We start from the raw sequence: 17745 nt of genomic DNA, 5'->3' as shown, positions 1-17745 counted from the left end.
TTTTGTAATTAAATGTTTTTAAGTAAAAAAATAAAAATAAAAAAAATAAATGTTTTTAAGTGAAAAGCTAGGTGTTTGATGGCAACAGTATACTGGTTACAACATTAAATACTGAGTCTGTGCTTATGAAATGCCACCAAGTCAACACATAGCCAAATAGCCAAAGGGCTTTTAGGGTGAAGGGCTAGAGGGACATTGCATTGTTTTTCAATTTTTATCTATACACTACCTCTTGCCAACTTATAAGTTGGCTACAGACACAGTAAATAGGAATTTGATGGGATGAGACCTTCTTTGAAGATGATTTTAGGTACCTGTACCAGCAAAGGGTCTCTTTACTCTTAATGCAGAATATTTAGAGAGGCAATATGCCCATCATCTTCATATCCATCCCCCTGCCTTTAGCCCTTGGGGCCCTGTGAGAGTGGTCAGTCTTCCACCCATGAGTCCTTTGCCTTTGAGAGCAGGGCACTTATCCTACCTGCTGATGGCTGGAATTTATTATGTCTCCCCTTTACACAAGCTTGCTCACTGATGGGGGTACTATTCTGGACAAAGTCCGAATGGAATAGATGAAATCAGGAGATGTAGTCACTTAACAAAAATTTTGGGGGGTCAGACACTAGCATATCATAATACCCACTTATATGAACACCGCTCCCTAGGGAGTAAGGTCTGTGATTAATAAACATCACTGTATTGACAAACATGTATATACTTGGACACTTATTGCTGAATCACAGTTTTAATTGAAATCTTAGTTTTATGGGGCAGAGATGAAAAATTCCTTTGAGTAGATTATTTATTGTGATTTAATAATCTCTGATGTTTTATTTTAGAGGAGTTAAGAGTTTATGTGAATTTCACATACTAAGTTTACCAAAGGAATGGGGAAATCTATTTAGGGGTAGCTTAAAATGTGTGAGTGTGTATGTATGTGTGCGTGTGTGTGTGTACTCTCAATAAACTGAAGAGTGAGGGTTGCTGCCTACACCCTGCCCTATTCCAGTGACTTGAGTAGCATGTGGAAGAATTTGGACCCCTCTGTACTGGGAACTCCCCTCATCAATACCAAAGAGAAAATGTTATAACTTCCTTGACTGATTGAGTTAGTGGAAAAAAAAATCAACTCAGAAACTAGCAGGAGAGGTTTCCAATGTCCTTTACAATATCTAAACATGCTGGTGCATGCAAGTAATAAAACTTGGTTCTCTGGCTCTCCTTCACCATTAAGCGTACTCATTTCGGCAGCCCCCTTTCTGGTTTTCCCATGGTTCTGCATGGTGAAGGCCTCACCAACCCACTGCTATCAAAAGGTCATTTGTACTTTCCTTAGGTTTTATGTTATGGTGCAAATAAACCACAGCTTATTCCTGGATTCAAAAGTTCTACGAATCTCCAATATCAGAGATAAGAACATTTGAGGGCACAGGTCTGTGCTGTTTCCCTCCTTTACAAGATTATTATATGCTATTTTGCTCATTTTCTTCTTAATTAAGAAAATTTGTAAACATTTCAAGTACAGATGCACAGAAATGGAAATGTGGAAGTCCTCACCCCTGTGCTGCAGTTGGCATGAAACTGAGAACAATTTTCCAGTGGAAAAGGCCTGCTTGGTGAGGCATCCCCCTCCCTCTCTTCCCTCCCCTCTTCCTCAGTTCCTCTGTTTTCACATTTTAAGATCAGGATTTTCAAATATGCACAAATGAGAGGAAATAGTTAAAATAAATACTCCTGGCCCCTTATTAATTTACTTTCAAACATTTTCAATATTTGTCTGTTTTTTTAACATTTTAAAACAAATGTCACACACGTATCCTTAAAAGATAAAGTTTCTTCTTTTCTAGTCAAACCAAAAAACCATTATCATGCCCAATATATAACTATTTTATTAATATAATAAATATAATATGAATGTTTATATTTAGATAAAGCCTAATATCACCTGTGATAGTTAAGCTTACGTGTCAATGTGACTCGCCCATGGGTGCCCAGATATTCAGTCAACCACTATGCTGAGTCATTCTGTGAAGGTTGTTTCTCGTGAGGCTGGCATTTACAATAAGAGGCAGAGTAAAGCAGATTGCTCTCCCAATGTGGATGAGCCTTGTCTAATATGCTGAAGGCCAGAAAAGACCAAAAGGCTTATCCTTTCCTGAGCAAGAAGGTATTCTTCTTGCCTGATTGCTTTCAAACTGGAAATTCATCTTTTTTTTCTGCCTTCACACTCACACTGAGAAACTGGCTCCTCCTGGGTTTTGAGCCTTCTGATTTCAGACAGAACTACATCATCAGCTTTCCTGGTTCTCACACTTTCAGACTTGGACTAGAAACAAACTGTCAGCTCTCTTTGGTGTCCAGCTTGCAAACTTGGACTTGCCACTTCCATGATCACGTGATCCAATTCCTTATAATATATGTGTGTGTGTATAGAATCTCCTATTGATTCTATTTCTCTGGAGACTCCAGATTAATACATCAACTAATCACCAGACCATATTCCATTTTTCCATATGGCTCAAAGATGTCTTTTTATATATCATTTGAATCAGAATCTAAATAAGTTCCATACACTATTTTTAAAGTCTATAAATATCAACTATACTTATGAAATGAAATGTTTTCTTTTTTATTGTATTTCTCAAATAATATTGGATAAGCTCTACAACACAGAACATTAAACACAAGTTTTTAGAATCTGATTCCATATTTATAAAGATAAGAGTATGTGCCTTAAATGCATCAAGATTGGACACAGGGAGAAAATAAAATACATTTCAACTAATAGCAGTATACTCTTAAAAAGTCAATGAGCTTCTTTGTTCACTCTAGCTTTCACATCTATAAAATAAGAAATGCATCTATGAAATATTTACTTAGTCTTCTTCACAGAGATGCAGTGAGGAGGAAAGGTAGCCTCCCAGAAACATTTCTGAAATAAAGTAGCAAAAAGTGAAGGAATTTATAGATTATCATTATCATGTGCATCCAAGGAACCTGTTTCGTTTCTTTATTTACAACTGAGGTCTTACTCTCAGATGAAAATCGTACTATTAATACAAATCTGTGCTGTATTACTAACATGAACAAAAACAAATACATTGTGCTATAATAAAAAAGGCCTGGTTGTCAATCAAACATAATTCTGGAAGTTTAACACAGGCTGAGAAACCATACAGGTTGACCTCTCAGGTCGCCACCTCAGACACTCACCCAGTACTGTTGAGATAACTCTGTCCTAAGCTGCAGTCCTTTGACAGAGAAGATGGATTGAACCAAAATGCCGGCAGACACTGACCATTGCTGTGTCGCTCATACCCATAGTCACTGTGGGGGAAAGAGCCAAGAGAGACTTTTCAGTAGGTGGCAAAATTACTGGGAACAGTTTCATGGTAGCCCACAGCCAACTTCCAATCTAGCCAATTAGTCGAAAAATAAGAATTCACTGAATCAATATCTTTCCCAAAATGGATCTGTTTTTTTCCCCTGTGGAATATCTGTCAACTAATTACCCATGACAATATCCTACAAAACCCATTTTTAGAAAAGCAAAATTGAAAGCAACACAGAAGCCTGTGTAGACAGAGGCTCAATGACCAATAATTCCAAGTAAATGGCTTTAGGTTGAGAGAGTAGACTATGTTCTCATTAAGAGAATACACAGTATGGACGGTGGTTGGGCCCCAAGAAAGCTGCAATTAGAAAAGAGACATTGGTGAAGCTCAACCCTCAGTGTAAACATCACTGAAACAAACACAGCCACATGTGGCACAATTCTCATTCCTGGTGATGTCTTTGGGGTGCTCTTCCAAGACATCTGGATCTACCACATAGAACTGAGCCAGTTCTCTCCATGCATACTCCATATGCTTCAAAGTCATGGCAGAAAAGGAAAATGTCCTTGAGGACTGTCACGAGCACTCCCTCAAGGAAGTTTCGTCCTCATCAGGTAGCATTGTCAGTTGGGACTAACTGCTCTAAATCGTCTCTCGACTTTGGAAATAGTCAAAGACCTTTCTCTCTGTATCTTCTCTTTCTTGCCTCCAGGGGCCTCTGCATGGCCTGATATTCTTGGCTTCTGGAAGATGAACTTGGGCACAGAGGATGACAACAAATTGCATCTCCACATGCACAGACAAATCACAGACAGTAACCAGCAAGCATTAGTATGAATTGGCCCATCTGTGTAATGGAGGTGAGATGCTGGTACACAAGGGTCAGGAAGGAAGAAACAGGCTTGGCCAAGGGGCCTGTCACCAGGCAGCTGGCACTTAGAATTCTGCACAGATCAGCTCGGTGCTGGTGCTGGTTCAACACAGCATGGATAGAAGACTTCAGAAATGCTGCCTACAGGACACCCGATGTTCATTGCTGGGAATTACTTTACAAATGTCGAAGAATGGCAGGCAAGGTCATGTGGGAGACCGTCCAGGGGGTCCTTTGGTCCTGGGTGCTACTAGATATGTGAAGCTAATTACCAGCCATCTTGTGAATTCTCTTTCAGCCCAAAGAAATTCCTAGTATTTCCATATACGCATACATACGGCTAATACACTATGCTGTCTTCAAGAGGTAATTCCATAAGAATATGAGGCTTGTCACTTCACTCATATGTATATGCTACTACTATTTCAAACCTTAGCTTTCGTTAAGGCCCATGTGGATCTGATACATGGAATGAATCATTCCACGGAGTCCCGGCACAAGCTTACCAGTCAAAATCGGCCTCTGTGCAGACACAGGGTTCAGATTCCATAGCTCCTGCATATTTGCCTTGCATACACTTACGCTCTGATTTTCGCTTCTTATATATCCTTTTTGCTCCCATGATGCACGCTTCCCCCTGTAAGGAGACAAGCATCTCATGCAGTTGGGCACAGAGTTTGGACCTTCTCTGATCCACAATGGGACATTCAGGGAGATGTTTTCTAGCTTTAGTGTAATCTGGACACAGGTAGCCTGCTTTGTGCTACTGGCATTTTCTTTTTGAGGTCTAGAACCTTGGTATGGAATGCAACTATAAAGACAATCCTAAGAAGCATTGAGGGTGTGTCAGAAACATCCTGAAATCTTTATGTATTCGGCAAACATTTACTTGGCAAGGTATGAGGCACCATGCTACGATGGACATACAGATGCCTAAGATTTGAGCTATAACAAATGCATTGCCAACAAATCTATGGTAATTAAGTTCACTTCATCTATAATAAAAGATTTATGCATGTAATCATTTATGAGCATCTGAAAGAAGAGTATTGCTAAGAAATATAAAGATCCATTTTGCTTCGATTTATTATGCCTCTGCCCACACAACTTTATAGCACTTATTTTATGTCCACCTACCAGACAACTGAGAGAACTAAACTCAGTGTTTCTCCACAAGATAAACAAATGCTTTGAATATCACAGTGCCTGTGTATCCCAAAAGGGGAAATAGCAGCAACGTAAATGAGCAATAATTTTATTGTTGAGTCTTCAAAAAGACTATATGATTCTAGCTGATGCAGCCCCAACTGTCAAACACAGCTTTGTGTCTGAGGGCAGAGAAGAGTTCTGTGTGGGCTAGTATAAAACTAGATTTCTTGAGCAAATTCACTTTGGTCAGTTCCATCACATATACATATCTCTATATAAATATATTACAGTTGACCCCTGAGCAACACAAGAGTTAGATGTGCTGACCCTCTCACACAGTCCAAAATCCACGTGAAACTTTTAACTCCCTCAAAACTTTACTGCTAATAGCTTATCATTGACTGGAAGCCTTACTGATCACATAAACAGTCCATGAACACATATTTTGGATATGTACTATATGCTGTATTCAATACAGTAAGCCAGAGAAAAGAAAATCATAAGGAAGAGAAAATATGTTTACAGTACTGAATTATATTTACTGAAAAAAAATATGCATGCACGTGGACCCGCATAGTTCAAACCCACGTTGTTCAAGGGTCAAGTGCACTTAGTCTAGCTTTAAGGATACGATGTGTCACTGTCTGAATATGCTGATAGCTGTGCAGTGGGAATGTCTGCTGTGTCCTTGGAGAGACTTGCAGAATGACTTCCACCCTGGGAAACTGAAGGAGAGATGCTTTCAGCTAAACATTCTGATACAAGCTGATCAGCTGAGGGGCCAGAATGAAGGAAAGCTTCCTATTAATAATTCTGCACCCTTCGTACCTTGGAAGGAGGCAAGAAGCACTACCTAATCCCAGAGAATCACAGGGTGACAAGGAAGGATTTTACTGGCACCTCTCACCAAGTGTAATTTTATTATTTTATGTCTCTGTTTGCATTGCTAGATAAAACTGAAGATCTTTCCTCACCCCTGCCCCTATCCTCCAACCACATGACATGCTCAGATAAATTCTATTTGGATCTACGTGCTGAGTTGGTATTTCATTTTGCGTTGTAAGTCTAAGCCAAGCACATTTGAATTTTATCTCATTATATCCTAGTACAATAAAAAAAGAAATTACTTCACAACAAGTCATAAATGTTGAGTTTGTTCACTGCTGTGGAACACAAAATGTGTAAGAAAGCAGCAGATGTAACTTTAGATGTAGCCGGAGAGGTAAACCATAGCTGTGAGGAACCCCAAATCCTACACTCACGTGATTGACTGTCTTTCCCCCAACATGCCTCATGCCTTCCACCCAGGACCCTACCTCAGCCCTCCCCCTTCCTACCTGGCTGTGCAGCTGCCAGGGTCTGTAGTCCTCCTCGGCACACCGTCTGTCGAAAATGGACTTGTAGTCCACTTTGACCAGCTGCCATTCAGAGCGGTGGCTGAAGTGTCCAAACACTCTACAGAGTTCACAATGAGAAAAATAATCACAATGGTAATAACTCCAATAGCTAACGTTTGCTGGGCGTTTACCACGAGCTTAGCACAATGCTGAACACATTACAGTGATCAGGTCACTTCATCCTCAAAACACATTTACGAGGAGGGTGACTATTATTGGCTCCGTACCACATATGAGTAATTTGAGGCTCAGAGAATTTCGCTTACATGCAAAACACCAAAGCCAAATCACTAAGAACCAGTAGAATCAGAACCCAGAATCTCGGTAGAGTCTGACTACAAACCCACTTCTGCATGTTGTACCACAAGAATGGTTGCAAAAAACAAAAAACAAAAAAAAAAAAAAAAAGAAAGAAAGAAAGAAAGAAAGAAAACAATCACAAAGCAATCACAAATGCTGCCTTTTATGTGGTCCAGGATTATATTTTTATGTCCTTTGGCTAATGCCCATGGTTCCTAGTTTCCCTCCAATTTCACCTTCCTGTCAGTCCCTAAGGAGAGTGGGCACTGAGCTCGGTAGTGAGTACTATGTCCTAAACTCGCATTCTACTCTCCTTACCACTCAAACTCGGGTATCTAATCAGGTGTCTGAATCACCAGTCAGAGCCATCTGTGGATAAAAGCCACAAAGTAGCCTTTGCAAGCAGCTTTTTTTTTCATCTGTGTTCTACAAATATGGAAACTGATTAAAGACAAATTATGGAAAAAATAGCTAATCTGGCTGTGTGTACTGTGGGCAAAAGTGGAGCTATTAGGCTTATTAAATTTCTGTGGATTTTTTCTATCATTAAAAGGATGGAAGAAAAATTAGAAAATGTGCCAACTAATTCACTATGATTCTAAAATTTTCATTGATGACAGGGTTGGCTACTTTAAAACCTTCTCTCTCTTTTCCATGTCCAATTTTCCAGGGGAAGAACAAAAAAACCCTCATACTTTCAAATTTCAAATTCAAAGCTCATGTTTTGAAACCCTTAAGCAGGCAACTCATTAATCAAGTCTTTCACAAATTAATGATCATCACTTTCCAGACAAGAATGAGTGCAAATACAATTTCACAAGAACAGACTGTTCTCACAGTTTTTCTAATATGCCTCACAAGTGGGTTAGGTAAAGAGCCAGGGAAAAAGAAAATCCTTTGTGGGGTTTTGATCAAGCTCTATGTTCTGCCTTAAAGTGAGATAATTCTTATATGCCTGTGATTTTCTGTATATTGAGTTTACTATTAAAGTTTTAAATGTACAGTTTTATTTTCTATTGAAATAATCAATTCTAATTTCCCTAAGCCCACTCAGTATAGGAAGAAATTAGCTGTGTCCTGCTGCTGCCAACCCTCAGTGTGGGTGTCCTAATTAGTAAAGAGCCAAGAAAATAGTCACCCACATTTTTCTTTCCCCTTTGCTGAGAAACCTTGAAATCAGATGTACTGACCTTGGTAGCAATTTCAAATCTAACCAGGTTTGCTAAAAGCAACACGTTTCTGGGGGTGTGTGGGTGGCTCAGTTGATTAGGTGTCCAAATCTTGGTTTTGACTTAGGCTGAGTTCTCAGGGTTGTGAGATTGAGCCCCACATGGGGCTCTGTGTATAGCATGGAGTCTGCTTGAGATTCTCTGCCTCTGCCCTTCCCCCTGCTCATGCATGCTCTCTCTCTCTCTTTCTCAAATAAATTAATAAATAAAATCTTTAAAGAGAAAAGAAGAAACATGTTTCCGGATTTATATTAAAATTAGAAGACATCATACTTTTCCACTTACGTCATGATTAGAGTCTCTTCCCCAGGCTCACCCAGAACTCCATCCACAAAAAGTGGAATAGATGTGAAACTATACTTGCTCCAAGATCTCCCTTCATCAAAACTCAACCTAATGAAAGAAGAAATAACAGGCATCAGATCTCAAAAGAAAAAAAAAAAATCCTTTCAGAGGAAAGATACTATCAGCCAGGAGAGAATACATTTTAAAAGTACCCGGGGCACTGTCAAAGTAAGCCTTTTATATGAATAAGTATTCTTAATTACATCAGAAGGTAGAAATACAGTTAGCCAAGTGATTTGGGACCCAGATGTGTTATAACAGCCGTAAGGGGAAAGCCGCATGGAATGGGAATAATAATAAGTCTTTGATAGAATTTTTTTTAATTTGGATATTTTATTAGATCTCAGATCTCAATGTGACCCTTTCCAAAACACTGCAATCTAGCATAGCAGCAAGCCTTACTGGTAATTCTGAAGAGCAATGGCCTTATGAGACCTACTTAGATGGACTTGAACCAGCTGCCTCTAAGCAAGCAAACCCTTAGTGGCTTCCCTCCTACACTGTTACGAATCCTAGCTGACTCATTGAGGGAGTGGGTACAGAGGACTGGCTCTCGAGAGTAAGAGAGGTCTGAAACTCTGCTGGTCACACAGGATGTTTCCTTTGCTCTGCCTTTCTCGGTGGATTTCTTCCCCCATGCTAAGTTTCCATTTCTCTTATTTCTGCAGCTTTCCCGTCAGTCTCCAAAGTAACTAACACCAGAGGGAAAATCATGCTTTTGGTTTTGAACAAGCTTGCATGTGGAGAGAGACCCTTTCAAAAACACAGATGAAGGAGTCTACTAGAAACCATTCTGGAAGTTAGGCCTTGCACGTCCATCTGTGTGAGACCTACAGGTAGAGTTGCAGATTGTCACCCCACCTTCTAAAGGAAGCTAAGGAAGTAGGATCAGGGGAAAGGAGACAGGAATAGACATGCCCTGAACTACTGATCTCTGTGCAGAACACATATAATGAATACACGTTAAGCTACTCTTAACTTCTACCCATTGTATACCTGACACACCGCTGTCCCTGTGAATATACCTGAAGGAATAAGGAAGGTACTGGGGAGGGTCTTGACATATTTGAAAAACATCACACAGCAACTCTCTCAGGGGAAGAATCGATCTCAATCTCTCTCTCTCTCTCTCTCTCTCTCTCTCTCTCTCCCCCCTCCCTCCCTCTCTCTCCCTCCTCCCTCCCCTCCTTTCTCCTTTTCATCTTCCTATCTCCTTTCTTCCTTCTTTTGTGAAACTTCAGGCAATATAATCTTATTTTAATAAAGGCAAAGGTATAAATTATGTTCTAGTAGCCATTGACGTTTTACTACAAACACAGTCCCTATCTGATAGCCTGAGTACTCAACTGGTCTTAGCAAGATGGAGCCATCCAGTGCATGACTCATGGGCAACAGGTATCCTTACCAGAGATGTCGAATTGGGAGAGATGTGTGCTTCATAGCAACCAGAACTCCACCCTGATCCAGATACAAAACACTGTGTTCTTCTTCAAAGATCTGCAAGAGGAAAACACATACAGATGGACACATATCCACATCCACACACACTCAGAATTAGTCTTTGTTAGAGCAGAAAAATCCCTCCCACAATAGAACAGGGTCTCCCAAAATCTTTGGAAAGACGGTTGCACACAATGCTTCCTAAGGTGGGCTGCACATACCACTGGAGTTATATAAAATGACTTTAGGTGTGACACAAAAGAAATCTGAAGAATTAATAGTTATGTATTCATGTTTATATTCCCATCTTTTTTTTTTTTTGCAGTAAGTTTTGTTGATTCCCACTGATGACCATGTCAGAATACTGGGTAGCCATTATATTGTGTAGCATCTGTAGAAGGAAGAAATCTTAGAGACACTTTACTCCAACATTCTCAATTTTACAGATGAGAAAACTAAGGTTTAGGAAGATGTGACTTGCCTAAGGCCATACATATAGTAACTCACAGAGCTGGGACTTGCAGAATTACGATGTCCTTCCCAGAAGTAATTGTTTCAGAGTTTCCAAGTGTTACAGAGGAAAGTTGTTCTTGTCTAATTCATAGATTCTCAACCAAGCCAAAAAGTAATTCTGATCAAAGTGGAATCAACTTTGGGTAGATGTGTCATTTAGGTTTCTCTCCAAATGTGGAGAAATCAATTTGAAGTCAAGTGGAAACGGGCTGCAAACAATTTCTGTGTCCTCTCCATAAAGGATGTGTACTCTTTCCTCATAATTGCACTGTTGGTATTGGCTTGTCTGTGGCTACACTACAGACATAATTATTTTCCCCGTTGTTTACCTCTTACACCTAAGGTGTTATCTCAGGACTACAGATGTAGAGAGTTCTTTACTTGGTTTAGGGTGCTGGGAGAAACAAAATGGGATCCTGGCTCTTGAACTATTCCCCAGAGGCAGGTTAATAGTGCATGTACCTACATATCTCCAAGATCAATAGCCCTGAGGTTTCTTTTTTTTTTTTTAAGATTTTATCTATTTATTCATGAGAGAGAGAGAGACAGAGAGAGGCAGAGAGAGAAGCAGGCTCCATGCAGGGAGTCTGATGCGGGACTCGATCCCGGGACTCCAGGATCATGCCCTGGGCTGAAGGCAGGTGCTAAACTGCTGAGCCACCCAGGGATCCCCAGCCCTCAGGTTTCTTAAGCAAATTTCTTCCCTGCTTCTCTCTCTCGTTAAATCATGTGAATCACACCGAGGACCTATGAAGGTTCTGAAGCTAGGAAATGGTAACTGGCCATAACACGGACATCTCTGTCTAAAATTTACAGCAGAGTGTTCTCATTTCTGTGTGATTACCTGTGCATTAGATTTCAATTTATGGTGCTAGTTATTGTATGATAATTAAACGTCAGTAGGTTATTAAAATATATTTATTGAAGTGTAACAACCATGCATTAGGCACATATCTTGTTATGATTGCTAAACCTCATTAAATGCCTGTTTTATAAGCTATGGGTATCTAATTTTCATTTAGAAGAAAGAGAGGAAGCATTTAAGCTAAACACATTGGTTTAAAGTGATTCCATTTCTACCTTTCCTAACATATGCACCCTGATGGTTATTACTCTGTCTTCTGCACATGAAATTTAAACATTTCAGGATACCACCTGGGTAATGGCTGTTTCTGTGTCACTGCATTCCTCTCTACTCTGACTCTAAGGCAAGGGAAATTTATGGAGACAACCCAGTGTTGGGTATATAATCTACCCCCCAGGCCCCATGTTCCCTACATAATAACCTCTTTGGAATCCTGATTTTCTTGGAACAAAAAATCAGTTAGATTCAATTTGGTTTCATTGTCACTTATAAACTTTCTTAGATACAGCCTCTGAAAAAGGGTCATTTTTATTGAAGGACAAAAAAACAATCACGTTGCATAAATATCTGCTAAACTCAAAGACTTCTTTAAGACTGTCATAAAACAAAATAGGAAAATAAACACATCGATGAGCTTTAGAATTTACATAGGGTCGAATGAGTACCAAGTTAAACAATGTTTATGTCATTTAAACACCTCTGCCCTGGATGCCTTCTTACCTGCCTCCAGGTGTTCCCTGCATCTGAAGAGACAAACATGCTGATGTCGCTGTCTGATAATTCAGAACCAATATTACCTAGAGAAAGCACATCACCATTAGTGGGAGAGATTTTTGCAAAAGCTTACAATGGGCTATACTGGCAATCTACGCTGCCCTGAGATGGGCTGAGACTGTAAATATTATATACGAGCAGGGTTTTTCAGTATAGTTGCTTCAGTCAATAGTTGAGGCAACTTGCAAGATATTTTTGCTTGCTTGTTAAGTTCCCAACACAGATATCTAGCTTCTTAAAATAAATACAATTTCCAACAGCAAGCCAACCAGGCAAGCTTACCTGAAGCCACTATGATGCTGGGAGCTGTGTCTCGGCTGGCAATGATCCCTGACGTGTAGGGATTCTCGGAGACCTTAAGGTGGAGGTGTAGTGAGCAATAGGGCTGAGAAGAGGAGAAATGAAGGTCATAAAAGCTTATAATCTCAATGGTCATTTAAAGTCCAGATTCAGAGGATCCAGTCATTCATCCAACCATCCCATCTAGCTATCCATCCATGCACTCATCTTCCATTTAGCAGATAACTGGTGTCTGCTAAGTCTAAGACAGGTACTAAACTGGGGAATGAGGGAGTATCTTCATTTTGAGTGTGATCTACTGCCTTGATTGCCATTTGGTCATTCAAGTATTTTAGTACTCTGTGTAAAACGGGGTTATGAAAGACTTACATTGACTAAAATTTGGTCTCTGCTGTCATGAAGTATTTAAGATTTTTCTACTATCATAAAAAGAGACTATTGCAACAGCCATAAGGTCAGTAAAGGTGAAATATGAAGTTCTACAGGCTGACATGACTATGTCCAACTTTGGATCAGGGAAGGCTTCAAGGAGAAAATGGTGCCTGAGGCAAAGACCAACCAAAGACCAGATAAATAATATTTCAGGCCTGAGTGATATCAACAACAAAGGAAAGAAGCAGAAGAGTTTAGACATGTAAGACTGAGGAGGAAAAATGGGATATCAAGTCAGGAAAAAAGTTTTGGTCAGGCTGGGAGGGCTCTGAAGAAGTCAGCAGGCACCTCTTGGCCACTGTCCATTGGAGACCTTGGTCTCAATTGTACAGAAGAAGCTGTATGGCATGTGAAACTCTCTTAACATCTACCAGGCAATCAACACAGTATCCATGTCAGGGTATTATCAGAATCAGTATTATTCAGTATAAAAGTCAAGCTTGTAGACAAAATGCACTAGTAATAACAATTTAAATGAAAATTTAAGGGACTTGTTATCTGTGTGCAAAAATCTCGATCAAATTCTCTGATTAAGATATCAACAGTTTTCAAACACAGGATAATAAATCTTATATAAATTTCATTTAAGATAGTTCTGGTACTGAGTTGTCAAAAACTACAAGTTTGTGTCTGAACCCACATCTCTTTTCATCTCTCAAAAAGATTATTTTCTAATCTTATCGGCTTGAGTTTTTGGAATCACCAATGTATCTCTGTTATTACTTTCATTCTGTTCTGTAGGTCTCAGCCGGCAGATATTCAGAGAGCTACAGAGATACAATGATTAAATTTATATGGGATAGAGTAAATGACAAACTAAAAATGAAGCTCAGGAATAAGAGCAGCCAAAATACTGGTGAAATGAAACAGTAGATCAAAACAGGGCTATTCCCCACTGCCAACGTAGAGAGTAAACTCTCAAGGGATAATGAGAGTAATAAATGATGGGTTTGGCCTGAAAATTTCATGGAAAGCTTTCCAAAAAGGAATTTTCACTTATAATGTTTCATAAAAGTAGGGAAGACTGCTACTATAAAAGACTCAGTTGGACCTAAATGCTTGGCTTCCTTTTGCCCAAGAGGAAGACGGGAATGGGCACTGTTATGTTTGTGGGGGTTCTAGGACAGTGCTGTTCTACTGACAGACACTAAGGCAGGAGAAAGTGGAGATGTCAAGCCATTTCTCCGTGAAAGTTTTCCTGACAGCTGCAGCCTATCAGAATCTCCCCTTCTCTGATTTATCTGAACATGTGCAATCTCATATTACCTATTTGAGGTACGAATACTTTTATCTCCCTAAGAGATAAGCTCTATAATTAAAGAGAAAACATCAAGTACTAATATGAATTATCTGTGGAACCAAGCATCAAATCTAAAAAAAGACAGCCAATAAACGCTTGAAATATCAAGCAATGCTTTATGCAGGACCTGAAAGACCTTTGTTGACTATTTTACTCAGAACAGTGCTAGAGGTAAGTTGGGCTAACTTATAAACCACATAATCAGATTAATGTGGAGTATTTCCATGGTATTCCAAGAAGTACATAACTCTTAGAGGATTAGCCTTGTCACATGGGCTTCCTGGAGGGCCTTTTGTAACACAACAGAGCAGAATATCCTCAGCTAAGGGAGCTCCCAGTTTGCAATCTTGAGCCAGATGCTTGCCACATACTTCATCACTTAACAGCTTAGAAGATTGTGAAGCTCAGTTGCCACCTGACCCGATCAAGGATTATTCGATATAGGGTGCTTGCCATTACAAAGGAAAGACGGCATTTTCAATTGGCCATCTCAGCACTGCTCTGTGGCTATGGCTTTCAGGGGCCCGAGATAAATTAATTTGAGAAAAAATATACCAATTCGGGCCATAGCAAAAACATTAGAAGTGCTCTTTTTGGTGCACTTTTTTCCTGCACTCTCACATTTGCAGTACTGGATTGCCCCCAGCTGGTATGAGGAGAATATTCCCTGACTTTTTTTTTTTTCCTTCCATTTTTTTCAAGGCAGATAGTCTACATCAACGCTCAAAGAAAAACAATGTTAAGTGATTCATCTTTACTTTTTTGAGTTAAACTTTTGTACTCGACCAGTTTTGGAGATCTGTCAAAATCAAGTCACCAAAAATTATAATGGCTATCAAGCCACTGCAAATTCCTGTGGGACACCACTGCTGACAAGGCTCTCTAATTGTTATACATACATTGCCCAGGCAGGGGGCACTCCACCTACCTCTCCTTTCCTTCCTTCTCTCCAGCCTTCTTGCATTCTTTTCTCCCATTACCAACCATGTCATAAATATCTGAGTATCTTTCCAGAGTTATCTCCAATTTAGGAGAGTCAAAGTACAGCTTGTCTCAAAGGCAGCTATGTCCCTTATCTTTCCACATTGAGAAAATGCAGAACTGTCCACGGAAACCACCAGGACCCAGCAGCTGACTTACAGAGAAGGGAGGGAGCAGCATGTGTGTTTAGCAACTGCTCTTTGTGTCCTTGCTCAAACCCAGTCACGGGGCATGGCACATCATCAACTCTTCAATATCAGGAGCTACTAGATCTTTGTCTTTAATCTTTTCACCATCAGGTTTTGAGTTTGAGGATCTGAGGCAAACTAAGGACTCTATCCCAAGAAAAAAAATACATAAAGGCAAATGCACACTGAGTTCTGTGTTCAATTTCAGGGAGTTCGCAGACTTCCTGAAGCCCAGCATGGATCTCTAGGTCCTAATTACCTTTCTCTTGCCTTATTCTTTTCTTTCTCATATTTAACCAGCAAAATCCTTTGGCCACTGCTAGTGCTCACTAAATGTCTGTTGGATTTAATTGATCCATTCATTAACTAGCTACTGCTTTCCTAGCACTGTGGATGGCCAACAGAGAATTACTAAATGACAGGAGATGTGCCTCCCAACATGAATTAAACATACAATAAATTAAAAAATAAACAACAACAAATTGTTAGATTATTTGAGAATCAGCTTCTCATTCTACTTCTTCTTTTTCCCAACCTCTTGCTAACAGCCTTTAAGTCTTCATGGTACCCTTATCCCTAGGGCTCCTAATCTGAGTATTACACTGAAAAGCCAAACCGAACCTTTTCTAAATAACAAGGCAGCAGCTAAAGTCTTAAATAGTATCCTCCAAAACCACTCCCTGCACATACACATTTGTGCTGTTTATGGCCCTGAACTGGAGCTAGAAATCCATTCGATTTATAGTAAAGAGTCAATGGCAAAGAAGAGAGAGGGCTCCAGGCCAACAGGAGGAGTCTGGGGCATTCAGTTCCACACCAATCCAACATACATGCAGAGTCACAGCCTGTGCAAGCGAGTGGAAAACACAGTCAGGAATCTCCTGGGGAAGCGGGCTGCCTAGCTCCAACAGAGAACCGTCAACTGAATCCACAAAGAAGTCACTGCCTCTCTCCACAAAACACTATGTTTTCCCTAGGGACCCAAAGAATTTGACACAGGCTCAGCTCGCATCTTGCCTCTTGGGAGCCCAAACCAGAGGCTTTGGAGGCAGGTGGACCATGACCTGTAATACCCCATCTAAGTGTACAATGTACTCTTCTGAGAAAAGAAATCCTAGCTGAGCCCTCCAGGCAATCAGTCTAAAAGTCCTAAAAATACAGCCGCAAATTACTCTGGATGTCTTATTTCTCTAGAATACATTGTACCAGGGACATTCTGTTTGGGGCTGTAATTCTGAACCTGTTCCACAGTTGTAACAGCCCTGCTGGAAAAACTGCTTTCTAATCACTAGGCTGGGCTTTCAGTGACACTGTCCCTTTCCAAGTGCTCACAATCTAAAATCACTTTTTATCTCTTCTCTGCCACCAGCTCCCAAGCCTAAAGAAGGTTTTTAATGGTCCGGGTCTCCTATAGCTCAAAGATTTACTTTCCTATTTTGTGTCTTTGGCAGATTTTTATAAGTGATTTCGGTCCCTGCCCCTCCCTCTGCCCCCCCACTCCTTTTGCCATTTCCTTTCCTCAGCCTGTTTTGTAAAACTCAGATTGAAAGTACATCAAACAGGGTTAATGAGGGAGGCAGGCCAAAAGACTCCTGGGTACCATACATCTAGAGCCCATTAATTCATCTTTCCTGGATCTTAATGAGCCTACTGATTTTGTTAACTGAAGGGTCAACCTGAGCCTCTGAACTTCGGAAGTGGATATTATGACAGATCCCTCAGTGTGGCTGTCAGTGGCAAGGGAAAGTTTCCACTGAGGTCCAAATGTGAAACTGAAACTACACCTGTCAATGAAGCATGGACTTTAGACAAACAATACTCATAACATCAACACACGCTGAACACCTGCCCCGCGGCATGAGTGATTCTTGAGCTGATTCTTTGCAGTGGCCAGAAAGACAGCCACAGTACCTCAACAGAGCTCACATTTTAGCAGGAGGAGGGAGACAAGACAGTCAACCAACATCTGTGCTGATTTCCGAGAACTAGGAGGGTCATGGATAAAAAAGAATCAGGCTAATACCACCGTAGAGGAAGCTTAAGAAAGTCTCTGAGATTAAGGTAATCAGGCAAGGATCTGAATGCCAAGAAAAAGCCAGACTAAGGAAATGACATTTTAAGAGAAATAATGGTGAATGCAGAGCCTAAGACATAAAGGAGCGCAGTGAGCTCAAGGAATGGAAAGAGGTGGTGTCCTCCCAAACAGTGGCTTATGTAAGGGAGGAGGGAGAGAGGCTGGAGAAGCAGGCTGAAGACGGTCCATATGAGACCTCGAAGGCCACAGTATAGTACCGAAATTTTATTCTACCTTAGTAAGAAAGTCATT

General features: G+C 40.3%; 1 protein-coding gene across 6 annotated transcripts in view; it reads right to left on the bottom strand.

Moving 5' to 3' along the window:
- SORCS1 (sortilin related VPS10 domain containing receptor 1) overlaps positions 1-17745 on the bottom strand; it is a 508497-nt gene that overhangs the window by 91161 nt on the left and 399591 nt on the right. For all 6 annotated transcript variants that reach the window (XM_077877715.1, XM_077877711.1, XM_077877717.1 and 3 more), the window contains exons 11-17: positions 12501-12603; positions 12165-12241; positions 10032-10123; positions 8567-8674; positions 6693-6810; positions 4713-4843; positions 3214-3327 (exon numbers count right to left, since the gene is read on the bottom strand). In XM_077877715.1, coding sequence (XP_077733841.1) covers positions 3214-3327; positions 4713-4843; positions 6693-6810; positions 8567-8674; positions 10032-10123; positions 12165-12241; positions 12501-12603 — 743 coding nt within the window. The remainder of the gene's footprint in view (positions 1-3213; positions 3328-4712; positions 4844-6692; positions 6811-8566; positions 8675-10031; positions 10124-12164; positions 12242-12500; positions 12604-17745) is intronic.

This window comes from Canis aureus, chromosome 29 (assembly GCF_053574225.1).
Source record: "Canis aureus isolate CA01 chromosome 29, VMU_Caureus_v.1.0, whole genome shotgun sequence".
In the NCBI taxonomy this organism is placed as follows: domain Eukaryota; kingdom Metazoa; phylum Chordata; class Mammalia; order Carnivora; family Canidae; genus Canis; species Canis aureus.
This window is presented reverse-complemented; position numbering and strand designations above follow the sequence as displayed.